This window comes from Sprattus sprattus (genome assembly GCF_963457725.1).
Source record: "Sprattus sprattus genome assembly, chromosome: 13".
Taxonomy (NCBI): Eukaryota; Metazoa; Chordata; class Actinopteri; order Clupeiformes; family Clupeidae; genus Sprattus; species Sprattus sprattus.
This window is the reverse complement of record NC_137911.1, coordinates 27,068,129-27,083,128: the sequence shown is the minus strand read 5'-3', so window position 1 is coordinate 27,083,128 and position 15,000 is coordinate 27,068,129. Positions and strand designations below refer to the sequence as shown.

The window sequence follows — 15,000 nt, the reverse complement described above, 5'->3', positions numbered from 1 at the left end:
AATTTTGAGTGTCTTTAGAAGTGTGCAAGGCAGACAAAAAAGGGAAGTGTCATTTGGGGCCCTGAGTGTCAGGAAATGTGTGGTCAGGTCAGTTGGAGGCAAACACATGATGTTGGTGCAGATAATGAACACGTGTTTGTTAAAGTATGACATAGAGAAAAAAGGTACTGAGCAAGTCTAACAAAGTTTAGAATGTATTACCAAAAAAGGAGAGGGTTGTGACTTGGGAGGAAGTAGACTGGGGATAAAAAGGGGAGACGCTGTGAGCTTTGTGTCTTTTGAGCTTATTTTTTGCTGGAGCTAGTCGACAATAAATCTTTGAGGTACTAATTTATACCACAAACCCGATTCTGACTCCTTCAATGGGGGGGTAACTCCCCCCGCACTTGCTGCACGCCGTACCTTAGTACATCTGCTAGGAACCAGCATCCTGTTTTTGGAACGAGTCACCCGTAAGAGACCGGGACTCCTCTGAAACAGAAACCCTGGCAGCAGTGAGACAAGGTATGTTTTCCTTCTCTTTCACGATAGAAAGAGAATACGAATAGGTGAACTCGTGAGAGACCTGGGATCCTGTTCGTATCTCGACTAAAACACACTTAAGAAGGAGTTTTGGAGTATGACATGATTTTCTGAACTAGTCAGTACTAAATGTTAGTGACAAAGTGCCGTCTTAGTTAATTGTGAGAGCTGTCGAAAAGGCTCTCGGCGTCGAAAAGCAAACAATTAATTATTTCTAGGAGGTTACTAAAGGATACATTTAACATGGCGCCCAACGTGTCGGCGTATTAAAGTCTGTTAGATACCGGGGTAAATTTCTAACGATAGACATTAATATTCCGTGAGCACGAACTCATGCTGATTTCCGTTCCTAGGATGGGAGTCTGACTTACCACCAGATAGGAAATTCAGACGTACAACTGTAGAGAAGAGAGAATCTTGAATACGTGGTAAATCTGGAGCCCGTGTTTAAAGGTTTAAAAAAGGCACTTTTGAGGGATACCGAATTGATCATTCGTGTATTAATAAAGTGCGCTTCTCTCTGACGTGGGGCTATTTACTCTAATGATTGTTAGATACCAGGGTAATTTCTAATAATCGGGATAAGTAGTCCAGGTGCACGAACCCATCTGATTTCTGGTCCTATTGGAGGATAAAAAAAAAATCTATGGTTAGTGCTTTTTAGTGTGTGCTGCTAATGCAGGTGGCGATACTAAAGTGTATCCCAGCAGGACAGCCACGGGCAAGGTCCTCCAGGAAGGAGGGCTTTGTATTCAACTAACAAAAACCCAAAGACAGTGAGAATGGATAATGGATCACATTCCAAAAATGCATTGCGTTGTTGTAAGAAAAAGGGAAATCATGTCATATCATCATGTCAAATCTAACTCCTGTGTGTTTGTCGAGGGGAAAATGGTTATTAGTGACAGCTAATAACACAGTGTGTCAGCGAGTGTGGAGGAATCGGTTCTAATTGGAAAAAGCAGCCTCTGGATTGCCAGAGGAAACTTAGGTAACAAAGTACAAGCCTTGCATTTGTTTAGATTGCATTGGATAGATAGATTAATTGAGTTAAGGTTTTGAGTTTTAAGTTTAATACTTTTAATATTCATTTTAAAAAGTTTAATGAATCCATTTGAATAAGTTTAATGAATTAATTTAGCTGCGTTGTTTTTTAGTATTTCTTTTTTTAGTTTTTGTTTTTTGGTCTTGTTACACTTTTCAAGCTGTTGTTCTTTGCGAACCAAGTGACTGAAGCAAATTTTGCGGGAGGGGCCAATCCGAGAGGCAAGCGGGAGAGGCAAGCTGCTGTGGACGGAAATCCAAGCAGAGCCTCCTCGCTTTACTCTCCGGAGTCCCCGCTGCATGTTGCGTCTGATATAAACAGGGATGAGCCGTCAGCTACTGATTATGGTACTGAGTTAACTGTTACTATACCTAATGATGATGAGATTGGGGCATATGCTATGCCTACTCCTAGAAATAGTCCGGAACCCATTCCGGCAGCCGCTTCCGAGAGAACCGACGATAAACAGTTTTACACAGAAGTAGCCAGAAGTAGCTACGGCTATCCCATGGGGAGCCTTATGCGAAAATATAGAGATAAGATTCCTAGTACAAAAGCCAATCGAGGAACAATACCTACTACAAGCCCTTGCTGCGAAACGAATAAAACGAATAAAAACGTTCAAACGAATAAAACGAATAAAACGTTCGAGTAAAAACGAATTTTTGCAACATAGTTTACCTTCTTCGAGGCCGATGAGACCTGGAACGCCAACTCCTGTTAGACATAAAAGCCCGGCTAGGAGTCAGGGCCCCATTTGCACAGGGGTCAATGATAATTCAGCCGGAGCCATTAATGCGTTCAGAGGGCGCAGCCCAGTTTGATAGGCCGCTATGAGATTGAGAGCGAGATGTAAAACAAGTAACTGAAGCAAATTTTGCGGGAGGGGCCAATCCGAGAGACAAGCGGGAGAGGGGAGCTGCTGTGGACAAAAAAACAAGCAAAGCCTCGTCGCTTTACTCTCCGGAGTCCCCGCTGCATGTTGCGCATGATATAACCAAAGAAGAGCCGTCAGCTACTGATTATGGTACTACATTTAGTGTTACTATACCTAATGATGAAGAGATTGGGGCATGTGCTATGCCTACTCGATAGAAAGAGAGTTGGGGGCAAAAAACCGATCTCCCATCCTGAATTGGTTTCAGAGCATTGAAGCATATTGAAACCTGATTGGGACTGGGGAGGCCGACCAAGAACCGATGATAAACAGTTTGATAAAGATAGTAGGATTTAGGTCATGTGGTGGCTTAGGCTCTGCTCTGCATGCAAACTGGTGGGGGCAAGAAATAAAAAACAAGACAAAGAAAGCCCCGGGGAAACTGTACGAAGTGGCCTGTGAGTTCTGAAATCTCACATGAAAATGATATATGAAATTGATGAATGAAATTGATATATATGTAGCCTATATAAATATGACTGCATGTTATTTCTAATGAAATTAAAAGATGGTTTTCTTGCTGAAAATAAAGACGCTTTAGTCCTCAAGAATAATGATTGGGGTGGGATGAGTCATACTGGTCCGAAAGAGAGACTGTGTCTGCAGGCAAATGGACTTTTATTCTGGAGAAAGATGTGCTGGCAAAGAATCGCGGTCTGGAGAACTCCTTGGTGGTCGTGTGGAGAGGACGGGTGCCAATGGGGCTGGTGGCTGGTCGGTTCAAGAGGAGGATGTTGAATGAATCGTAGAAATGTGAACACGCCAGCCACAAGATTGATACATATACTGATTATCATTTAACAAATGCATGCTTACTGAAATTGCTTGAGTCATGTTTAACAAACCTATATAATCTATGCTTGCTGAAAAACTGCTTTAATAGTGAACTATGCTTACATACTGTTGAAAAGAGGTTTTCAAGTGAATACCTTATGTAGAACAATGTATGTGTTTAAGTGCTGTTATAATTTTGAGTGTCTTTAGAAGTGTGCAAGGCAGACAAAAAAGGGAAGTGTCATTTGGGGCCCTGAGTGTCAGGAAATGTGTGGTCAGGTCAGTTGGAGGCAAACACATGATGTTGGTGCAGATAATGAACACGTGTTTGTTAAAGTATGACATAGAGAAAAAAGGTACTGAGCAAGTCTAACAAAGTTTAGAATGTATTACCAAAAAAGGAGAGGGTTGTGACTTGGGAGGAAGTAGACTGGGGATAAAAAGGGGAGACGCTGTGAGCTTTGTGTCTTTTGAGCTTATTTTTTGCTGGAGCTAGTCGACAATAAATCTTTGAGGTACTAATTTATACCACAAACCCGATTCTGACTCCTTCAATGGGGGGGTAACTCCCCCCGCACTTGCTGCACGCCGTACCTTAGTACATCTGCTAGGAACCAGCATCCTGTTTTTGGAACGAGTCACCCGTAAGAGACCGGGACTCCTCTGAAACAGAAACCCTGGCAGCAGTGAGACAAGGTATGTTTTCCTTCTCTTTCACGATAGAAAGAGAATACGAATAGGTGAACTCGTGAGAGACCTGGGATCCTGTTCGTATCTCGACTAAAACACACTTAAGAAGGAGTTTTGGAGTATGACATGATTTTCTGAACTAGTCAGTACTAAATGTTAGTGACAAAGTGCCGTCTTAGTTAATTGTGAGAGCTGTCGAAAAGGCTCTCGGCGTCGAAAAGCAAACAATTAATTATTTCTAGGAGGTTACTAAAGGATACATTTAACAGTGTGTGTGTGTTTATTTTGTTTGGAGTCCCCAAACCCCCTTGTGAGGTCTGTGCTGATTCGCTGACATGGGGAACACGTATGCCCTTGACTCACTAGTACCTGTGCCTGCTGCCTGACCTAAAACGTGTGCCCATGGCAGTGTGGTGTCATCTATTTCAGGCTGTCCCCTGCGGCAGCTAAGGAAAGGCAAAATAATAGATGTGTTCATTTGCGATAGTTTGGCATTTATTTTTTTTCGTATCATTTCGGTGTGTGTTTGTGAGTAGAGAGAGCGTGTTTATGTGTTCATATTATATTGCTGTATGTGTGTGTGTGTGTGTGTGTGTGTGTGTGTGTGTGTGGGTGGGTGGGTGTATGCATGTTTGTACACACACTCTCCCATGTGTTTGAGTTATTATGATTAGCCATAGGACCCTCTAAGGAGGCATGCTGTTTCTCTGTGTGTAACTCCCATTCATATTGCCACTGGTCGCCGTTTCAGTGGTGACCTTCTGTGTGTATGTGCGTATGTACGTGTTTGTGTGTGTGTGTGTTTGTGTATTTGTCATGTGTATGTGCATGCGTGTGTGTGTGTGTGTGTGTGCGTGCTCGTGTGTTTGGGTAAGAGCGTGTGTGTGTGTATGTGCGTGTGCGTGTGCGTGTGTGTGTGTGTGTGTGTGTGTGTGTGTGTGTATGTATGTGCATTGGTGTATGTGCATGTGTGGTTATGTACGTGTGTGTGTTTGTGTGCATGTGTGTTTGTGCTTGTGTGTGTGTGTGTGTGTGTATGTGCGTGTGTGTGTGTGTGTGTGTGTGCGAGAGAATCAACTGTCAGTGAATCCGCTCCATGTGAAGACCTGGCACAGTGTGTGTCAGGACGCGTCTCCTCTCCTCAGCAGCCTGGCAGTGACTCAGGGAGAAGACCTCAGATCTGTGCCCTGGGAATGTGGCCGCGTGTCTGTCACTCTCCCCCAGCCCAGCCCCAGCCCCAGCCCAGCGCTGCTCCGCCAGCACCCCGCCAAACGCCCCGCCGAACACCCCGCCAAACGCCCACACACACAAACCCACACACACACACACACACACACACACACACACACACGAACACACACACACACACACACACACACACACACACACACACATACACACACACACACACACACACACACACACACACACACAGATTTCATGGGTTCCGATCGCCCCTCCGAACGCCCCGCTCCTCAGTGGGAGCGCGCTGACAGTGACTTATCGCTCCATGTCACTGCGACACAGGCTGCCTCTCCCCAGCGGTGGCCAGGGCTAAGGAGAGAGAGAGATTGGAGAAGAGGAGAGGAGGGGAGGGTGGCAGACAGAGAGAGAAAGAGATAGAGAGATGGAGGGAAAGGGAGTGAGAGAGAGAGAGATAGAGAGATAGAGAGATAGAGATAGAGAGAGGGAGGGAAAGGGAGTGAGAGAGAGAGAGAGAGAGATAAAGATAGAGAGAGGGAGGGAAAGGGAGTGATAGAGAGATAGAGATAGAGAGATAAAGATAGAGAGAGGGAGGGAAAGGGAGTGTTAGAGAGATAGAGAGATAAAGATAGAGAGAGGGAGGGAAAGGGAGTGTTAGAGAGATAGAGAGATAGAGATAGAGAGAGGGAGAGAAAGGGAGTGATAGAGAGAGATAAAGATAGAGAGAGGGAGGGAAAGGGAGTGACAGAGAGAGATAAAGATAGAGAGAGGGAGGGAAAGGGAGTGAGAGAGACAAAGAGAGAGAGGGAAACAGAGAGAGACCGATAATGGAAAAGAGAAAGTGAGACAAGGACAGACTGAAAAGGTGGGAGTGGGAGAAACAAAGGGAGTTAAAAGAAGATAAAGTCAGAGAGAGGGCGAAAGACAGAGGGAAAGAGGGTCCATGGGCTCTCTTTCAGGGTCTTTGTCAGGGACACCGATGTCTCTGTTCCTGCACAAGGTGCAGTGGTCCGCGACCACACGCTCGTCTGCTCCCATCCTTCGGTGCCGCCGCTGTCCAGAGAGCTGGAGACCAGACACACACACATACACACACACACACACACACACACACACACGTACATACACACACACGCTCGTCTGCTCCTGTCCTCCTGTGCGGCCGCTGTCCAGGGAGCTGGAGCCCAGACAGCTGAGAGGGATGTGCAGGGGAACTGGGGCCCTCCATGTTTGCTCCAGGAGCGTTTGTGGAGGTCAGGCTCCCCCATAACACACCGCTCTGATTGAAACCCCCTGCTGGACATGATGGACAGAGACACTAAAAGCTCAACACACCCTCGGCCCAGTAGGCGGCTTGTTAAGGTCCCAACCCTGACAGAGGTCATCAGTCACTTTTTAGCACCTATTTCTTCATTGTTTTCGCTACCATTGTTGTCCATCCTCGAAGTTTTTATTTACTTTTTCTCTTGCTCATTCTTGTTTTGTCTATGTCTCTTTATCTTTGTCTCTCTCTCTTCATCTTTAGTTATCTATCTCTCTCTCTCTCTCCCTCTTTTTCTCTCTCTCCCTCTTTTTCTCTCTCTCTCCATCCCCCCCCCCTCTCTCCATCCTCCACCCCTCTCTCTCTCTCTCTATCTGCCTGTGCAGTGAAACTTTGTCTTGTTTTCGCTCTGAAGTTGTGCTGTGCCTTTGCCCGAGATGGCAGTGATCCATAACTGATAAGCATAACGAGCGCTCACTTCCCCCAGCTCAATACAGTTTATGTGATCCCATCCTTAGATAGGAGGTCATTTTCGCAGCTCTGATTGTGTTAGCATATGGCGACAGTGGGTGTTGTGGGGTGGGTTAGCGAGATAATGTAGCTGGCACGCAGGACTGTTGTTTTACTCCAACAATTCCCTTCCAGGGAAAATATTGCTGTAATTAGAGCGGTTATTATATTGTTAACACATTATATTTTCCCATCAAGCGTCTTTTTGCCTTTTTTTTTTTTACTGTGATCAGTGCCACTGCATCTTTCCTGCTGGATCCCATTTAGGCTTGGAGTCTGACAGCCGCGCGGAAGCTTTTTTTTTACGTCGTAATCTAACAAGCAAACAAGACAACACGCTGTGTGTCCCAATATGTTAAATTACCTTCATTGTATTAGCCGTGCAGAGGGGGGCTGTCTGGAAACATAGGAGGAGGAGGAGGAGGAGGATGAGAAGGAGGAGGAGGAGGAGGAGGAGGGGTGGAGGCAATTCTCCAGCGGCCGGCGGCTCCATCGCAAGGCAGCGCCTGTTGAATGCAAATTGTCTGAGCCCTTTGCAACACTTCTCTGGGGGTGCTGGGCTGTGTGTGTGTGTGTGTGTGTGTGTGTGTGTGTGTGTGTGTGTGCAACACTTCTCTGGGGGTGCTGGGCTGCTTTTGTGGGCCGGTTGGGCTTTATAGTTGGCACGATGAAAGCAGCAGCACGAGATGCACGTCCCTCCTCCCCCCATGCCTCTCTGCACACACACACACGCACACACACACACACACACACACACACACACACACACACACACACACACACACACACACAGACACACACACACACACAGACACACACACACACACACACGCGCACACACACACACACACACACACAGATTTCGTGGGTTGTTTCCCCCACAGTGAAGTGGAGTCGACTCATACAGATCCGACAGGGAGATCAGAACCAAAAATTCTGATGAGGCCAGTTGAAGTGGAGCTTGCTCGCTTTCTTTCCCTGCGAGTGTGAATGAAGTGTGAGGAGAAAATAAAAAACGGGATTGAAAATATAGAAAGCGAGAAAGAGAGGGACGGACGGATGGAGTGAAGGAATGAAAGAGAGAGAGAGAGAGAGTGTAAGAGGTTCATCCGCAGAGATTGCTGGGAATAATATTTACACAGAAGCAGATGACACCAGACACTGCAGCCTTTTATCTGTTTGCTCTGTATCTTTCTCTCTCTATATATCTCTCACTCTCTCTTTTTCTCTCTTTCTCTCTCTCTGTCCCTTTCTCTTACTCTCTCTCTCCTCCCTCTGCCATCTCTCATTGCACATAATTCTTGTTTTTCTTCAGACTGTGCTTCGAGAGAGCAAAGAAAACCTCTGTGTTTCTCCTGCTGGTCCCTGCTGTAGCCTTGGTTGTTGTATTCGGCAGAGCTTTCCACTGGCAGAGACACGCTTAAATCACTAAATCTAAATAGAGTATAAATATGATTATATATGGCTCTTCATTTACCATCCATAATGTCATGAGCAATGCCATGATCATCTACCGAGTCACCTAACTGACCTCTGAACTGTGACGGGAGGAAGCAGCTGCCAGTATAACAGCAGTATAACAACATTATAACGTATTTATAACACATCTATTACTCCAGAAGCTGCCATGGGTTTCTAACTGTGAATAATCTTCTGTGGTAGAAATCTACTACTGCATTTCAGTTATGAAAGTGTACGACTAGGGAATAACAAATCAAAACAATTGGTTTTAACTCAAACTTGTTGTATAGGGTATTTCATGGTATATGCAAAGTGCTGGATGAAGAGAAACAAACATGGATGATATCAGTGTAACTCATGACTGTTTTGGATTGAGAGATTCTGATTAAAAACTATACAGACTATATGAGCAGAGAAGACACACCCCCCACACACACACGCACCCAGACACATACGTACATACAAACATAGACACACATAAACACAATCACACACACACAAAAACGCACACACACACATACACACCACATACACACGCACCCACTCACACATACAACCATAGACACGCACGCATCCATACACACATGAACACACACACACACACACACCAGCATATACCTCCTCTAAGTCATCTAAGTTAAGTGCGTAGATGATGTTGCGTGTTGATCCTGCTGATAGTGCCTTTATGGAGTGGAGTCGGTGGCCATTGCCATGCAGTGATTAGCGCCTCACCTTCCCTATCGGATCAATGCCAGCCAGCTGTCTCCCAAATCCTCAAGCAAACACAGCTGAATAAATACGGAGTCGTGTAGACTCAGGTTCGGCTAATTCGCTAATCCGTCGCGGATCGCGTCCTAAACCTTCCTACCGTGTAACTCGCGTCAAGCCGCTCGTGACGCTTGCCCAGCCAGCCGACGCCTCTGGCAGGGGTGACCCCTGGAGATAAACATGTGTGCCGTGCCGTGCCTTGCCTCCCGCTCCCACTCACAGATGACTTTGGCAATCGGGGAAAGACTGATGATCTTCTCTGCCTGTGCGTAGGACCATGGGGAACGTTCTTTTTTCCGATAATTGATTTGTTCGGTTCCAAGGGGTTTCAGTGTGACCTACGTGAGAGTGGACAGTTGAAAGGTTAAGAGGGTCAACTGAATAGCGCAGATATAAAGGTTAAAGGTGATGTCTGAAGATGTTTCACTTTTTCCCCCACAAATTCAAGTGCAATATGTATCATGCAGTAATGTTTCATGACATTTTAAATTCATACACTTGTGACTTTCTCTCTTTTTCTTTTGAAAACATTATCATTTTTTCCCCCCTTTTTTTCTTCCCCCTTACAGATTTTTAAAAAACCTGTCTAAAACACAGGCCCTTATACTTTATATCCTCGTAAATGTAAAGCATTTTGCCCTCTGGCAGGCTCTTTAGATCTCTGCACACCATAACCACCAGACACAGGAACAGTTTTTTCCCCCTTTCCGTCACTCTAATGAACAGTTGACGAATTATTTTATTTTATTATTATATTATATATTATATTTATTTAATTGATCCTAAACTGTTGTGTTGTACTGTGTTTTTTCAGTTGAAGTACATTGAGAGCAACTAAACCCAGAACAAATTCCTTGTATATGAAAATGTACTTGGCCAATAAACATGATTCTGATTCTGATTCTGATTCTGATTATGGATGTGATGAGGGTGGCTGTAGATTGTCATTGTGGTTCAACTAACATGAACGTCTGTCTCCTCCTCGCCCTCAGGTGCGGTGGACCAAGACGGCCGGCAGCGCCTCGGACAAGTTCCAGGAGACGTTCATCTTCAACGAGACGCTGCGCATCACGAACATCACCCGCATGCAGGGCGGCCGCTACTACTGCAAGGCGGAGAATGGCATCGGGGTGGCTGCCATCAAGTCCATCCGTGTAGACGTGCAGTGTAAGTGACAGGGAAAGAGATCCACCCACTTCCCACTTGCCTCATTCCAACCGCAGGGCAGGATAGCACGGCATCACGACAAAGAAAAAAGAAAGCACGAAAAAAAGGAATGAGCTCTCCGGGAGTATCGTTAGGGATTAAGGTATACTGGTTGATTGTTGTAGGCATAGAGGTTGGGTAAAGGAAGAGTATGTACTTAAAGTAAAGTACAGACAACAGTTTAGTTGTCTAAATATCAGTGTTTTAAATATATATATATACAATAGGTTGATGAGAACTACTAAAACTACAAGGCCTATCTATGGGAAACTAAGTAATGTTCTTGAATGTTCCGAGGTGGGGGTATTTGCGGGGCTGATACTCCTGGAGAGTCTGGATGTGTGGAGTGGGAGGATCAAGCATGAGAGTGTCGGCCCAGAAGGCCTTCTCAGGTGTGGGGAACCCCTCAGGTGTGGGGAGACCCCTCTAGCGTAGAGTCGCCCCCCGCTGCTGTCCCACTGTCCCGCTGAGCCAGGGGTCAGGCCAGAGGTGTCAGCCCAGCCCTGGACACCCCTCTCTGGAGCACCACCCCTCTCCTCCTCCTCCTCCTCCTCCTCCTCCTCCTCCTCCTCCTCCTACATCACCCCTCTCTGGAGCACCACCCCTCTCCTCCTCCTCCTCCTCCTCCTCCTCCTCACATCACCCCTCTCTGGAGCACCACCCCTCTCCTCCTCCATCTTCCCTCTCTGGAGCACCACCCCTCTCCTCCTCCTCCTCCTCCTCCTCCTCTTCCTCCTCCATCACCCCTCTCTGGAGCAACCACCCCTCTCCTCCTCCATCTTCCCTCTCTGGAGCACCACCCCTCTCCTCCTCCATCTTCCCTCTCTGGAGCACCACCCCTCTCCTCCTCCTCCTCCTCCTCCTCCTCCTCCTCCTTCTCCTCCTCCATCACTCCTCTCTGGAGCACCACCCCTCTCCTCCTCTCTATCCCCCCTCTCCTCCTCCTCCTCCACCACCCTCCACCTGCCATACCAGAGACACACGGCAGTGCCCATCTCCCTGTTCTTTACTCTCTGCCCCCTCACCCTGAAGCCATACCCCCAGACCTGCTACACACTTCCTCACTAACCTTACAGACATATCTGCCATTTTCCCCCTTCTCACTTAATGTGCCCTTCATACCCAATACAGTCAGCCCCACTTTAACAAGAACCAAGGTGTTTTTTTTTTTTTTTTTTTACTGAACTTTTAAGAAATGGTGCTCTTGTAACAGCACAATATACAGCACATGGAGAGATTTCTGCTTCTTTTTAAGATGAGGTTCTTTTGTGCCAGTGAGCAGTGAGGAGAAGAGAGCCTCAGTGATTTGCTTCATCGTCTGAAATCTTCCTCCAGCCTCTGTTCAGTCACACCATCTTCCCTTCACACTCCACACACACAATGTTCTGGCTCAATTCACATGGCGCATGGTACATTTCTCCCACACACACACACACACACACACACGCACACACACACACACACACACACACCTTGCGACGTGTCAACACGTTTCCTGTCCAGTTGAGTTTTTGCGGTGTGAATATATCACTGCATATCACCTGGGAGAGGGGGAGGGGGATGCACTGTAGGTAGTGATGCACTCAAACAGGCAGGCGATAAAGAGAGAGAGAGAGGAGAGAGAGAAAAAGAGTGAGAGAGAAAGAAAGAGAGAGGAGAGAGAGAGAGAAAGAGAGAGAGAGAGAGAGGAGGAGAGAGAGAGAGAGAGATAGAAAGAGAGAGAGAGTGGAAAGAGAGAGCGAGAGAGAGGAGAGAGAGAGAGGAGAGACAGGAGAGACAGAGAGAGAGAGAGAGAGGAGAGAGAAATAGAGAGAGAGAGAGAGAGTGGAAAGAGAGAGAGAGAGGAGAGACAGAGAGAGAGAGAGAGAGGAAAGAATGAGCGAGTGAGAGAGTGAGTGAGAGAAAGAGAGAGAGAGATAGGAGAGAATGAGCGAGTGAGAGAAAGAGAGAGAGAGAGGAGAGAATGAGCGAGTGAGAGAAAGAGAGAGAGAGAGAGAGAGAGAGGAGAGAAAGAGAGAGAGGAGAGAGAGAGAGGAGAGAGAAATGGAGAGAGGAGAGAGAGAAAGAGAGAGAGAGAGGAGAGAATGAGCGAGTGAGAGAAAGAGAGAGAGAGAGAGAGAGAGAGGAGAGAAAGAGAGAGAGGAGAGAAGAGAGAGAGGAAAGAGAGAGAGAGGAGAGACAGAGAAAGAGAGAAAGAGAGAGAGAGAGAGAGAGAGATTGCTCCGTGTGGAAAGCTACCTGGTGTTTTGTTTGCCGTGTTTAGCAGCCATGACTGACAGCTGATACAGATTCATTAGAGCAGGAACATCTGTCGCGGCGGGCGGGATCGGCCCGTTCTCTCAGATCCATAACATCTCGTTAGAGCCACGCCGCCGCCGCCATCAATCCAGCTCTCAGGCTCCACGCTCAGGGCAGCAGTCGCAGTCCTGCCCATACATACTGAAGGCAGAGAGGTGAAACTGCACACGCTGTCTGAGCCACAATGAAATGGCCGCCGTGAGAGAGTGCTTTGTCAACCATCAGCAATTACTCATGCTAATTACCCAGGTTATTTATTGATAATTCATCTCTACCTGTGAATATACCACATCCACCATGACGTTCAAATCTATTCTTTCAATTTGTGGAGTCTATCATTCATCTCCCTCGTAGGGGAGATTGGCACAGCATCCATCTTGTTTCAATTGGATAGACTTCCTGCATTGACGGGATTGATTTTTGCAGATTGGTTGCATTTGGTGGAACGAATTGATAGGTTCCGCGAGTGTTTTCATCCGGCACTGACGGAGAGCTTTGCTTTGCTTTGACGGATGTTTACTTTCACCTCAGAGTAGGTAGATGTGGTGGCCTTCGTGAATGTATTGCAGCTTTGCCCTTGATGTCTGAGTGTGCCGGGGAAACCCTCTTGCATTGATTCCCGTCCATTAATCCTGTTTCAAGTCGAAGTCGCCTCTTTGTTCGATAGCATTAGGAAGGCAGGAAGGTGGGACAAAGGGGTATGTGTGGGCCAACCACACCACCCCCACCCCCACCAACACCACCACCGCAACCATCACCCCCTCCACCACCACCACAACCAACCCCCCCCACCACCTTAACCATTGCCCCTCTGCTGATTGTGTTAGTCTCCCCTTTCGTCCGCTGGGGCTTGTGGGTAATTGCGGGCCGGGTAAACAGTGGGTCGGGCTGTGCGCTTGAAGGTAACCGTTCCTGACGGCTGATGCTTGTTCAATTTCACCCCACCGGAGCAGGCATGCTCTTTGGGTGACTTTGGCACCGTAGCGCCGGCAATTAGAGTCGGTCGGAGCAAACCAAAACCCCCCACTCCCGTTCCCGTTCCCAACCCCTTCGCCAATCTCTCTCTGTACGTACATCTATTACAGAGGCGGGGCGGAGGCGGGGGGGGGTTGTGAATAGACAGGAAGAGAGAGGGAGGTAAAGTGAGAAGGGGGGGGGGGGGGTGGGAGTGGTGAAGGTGCGGTGGCCATTGGCTCTATTGTGAGGCGGTGAAAAGCACAGGCCGCCTTTGAGATCCAAAACAAAATGTTTCTTCACGCTTGTCATGTCCTGCATCGTGTACCTCCCCCAGTTACTAATAAACAAGTTTACTCACACACACACACACACACACACACAAGCACCGTACGCACACACACACACATACACACACACACAGTTACTTTCACACAAACAAACAAACAAACACACACACACACGCCCACACACCACACACACACACACACACACACACACACACACGTACACATACACACACACACACACACACACACACACACACACACACAGACACACACACACACAGAGCTCTCTCTTCCCTGCTCAATCCCATCTGTTAAATGGTGGGCTTGTTATGAGCCAGATTTCTTGACTTGGCTGTGCCTTTTCCTGGCTGGGCGGCTCTGCCCTACGCTGCCATTCGTTTGACTCCCTTTCAACGCTTTTTACACATGTTTAACCTCCCCCTGACACGCAGAAGGAGGGAGAGAGAGAGAGAGAGAGAGAGAGGGATGGAGAGAGAGAGAGAGAGAGAATGAGAGACAGGCCCAGTTAACATCAAAGCCCAGAATGCCTTGGTGGGAACGGCAGGGAAAAAAGTGAGGGAGAGGCCGACAGAGAAATACAGAATGGGAAAAAACATGTTCTAAAAGGAGAGTTGAAATCTGCAGTCCCAACTTTGAAGATGCCGAGGGAAGGATTGCGGAGAGTGCTAGGCAGTGGGCGAGGAATCTCATCTCACTGACAGCTTCTAGACGTTTCCATCGATAATTCTTCGATGGCTTTACCCACTGCAGGGTGCCCAAGAATCTCAGCATAGTAGCTGCCTTCTCTTGTCTCATTGTTATGTAACTCCACAGAATGCTCTAGAAAGTTCCATGGAATTGAATGGGCCATTCTAACATTCAGAGGTCTGATATCTCGTGATAAAGGCTGCAGAATCTTTTTTATAATGGATCATGTACACTGCGCGTTGGGGTCCTGTTTGTCTGGACATTTTTTTAAGAAAGACTTGCAGACTTATGTATGTACACAGTGCCAGAGAAACACATCACTCCTCTCTCACTCCCTCATACTCACGTTCTCCGACATTTACCCATCAGCCAT

The 15,000-nt window shown here is 47.1% G+C and overlaps 1 protein-coding gene across 1 annotated transcript in view; it reads left to right on the top strand.

The window, feature by feature from the left end:
* mdga1 (MAM domain containing glycosylphosphatidylinositol anchor 1) overlaps positions 1 to 15,000 on the top strand; it is a gene marked incomplete at its 3' end in the record, with an annotated part of 246,681 nt that overhangs the window by 71,649 nt on the left and 160,032 nt on the right. The window contains 1 exon segment of the mRNA XM_080849904.1: positions 10,164 to 10,338. Coding sequence (XP_080706030.1) covers positions 10,164 to 10,338 — 175 coding nt within the window.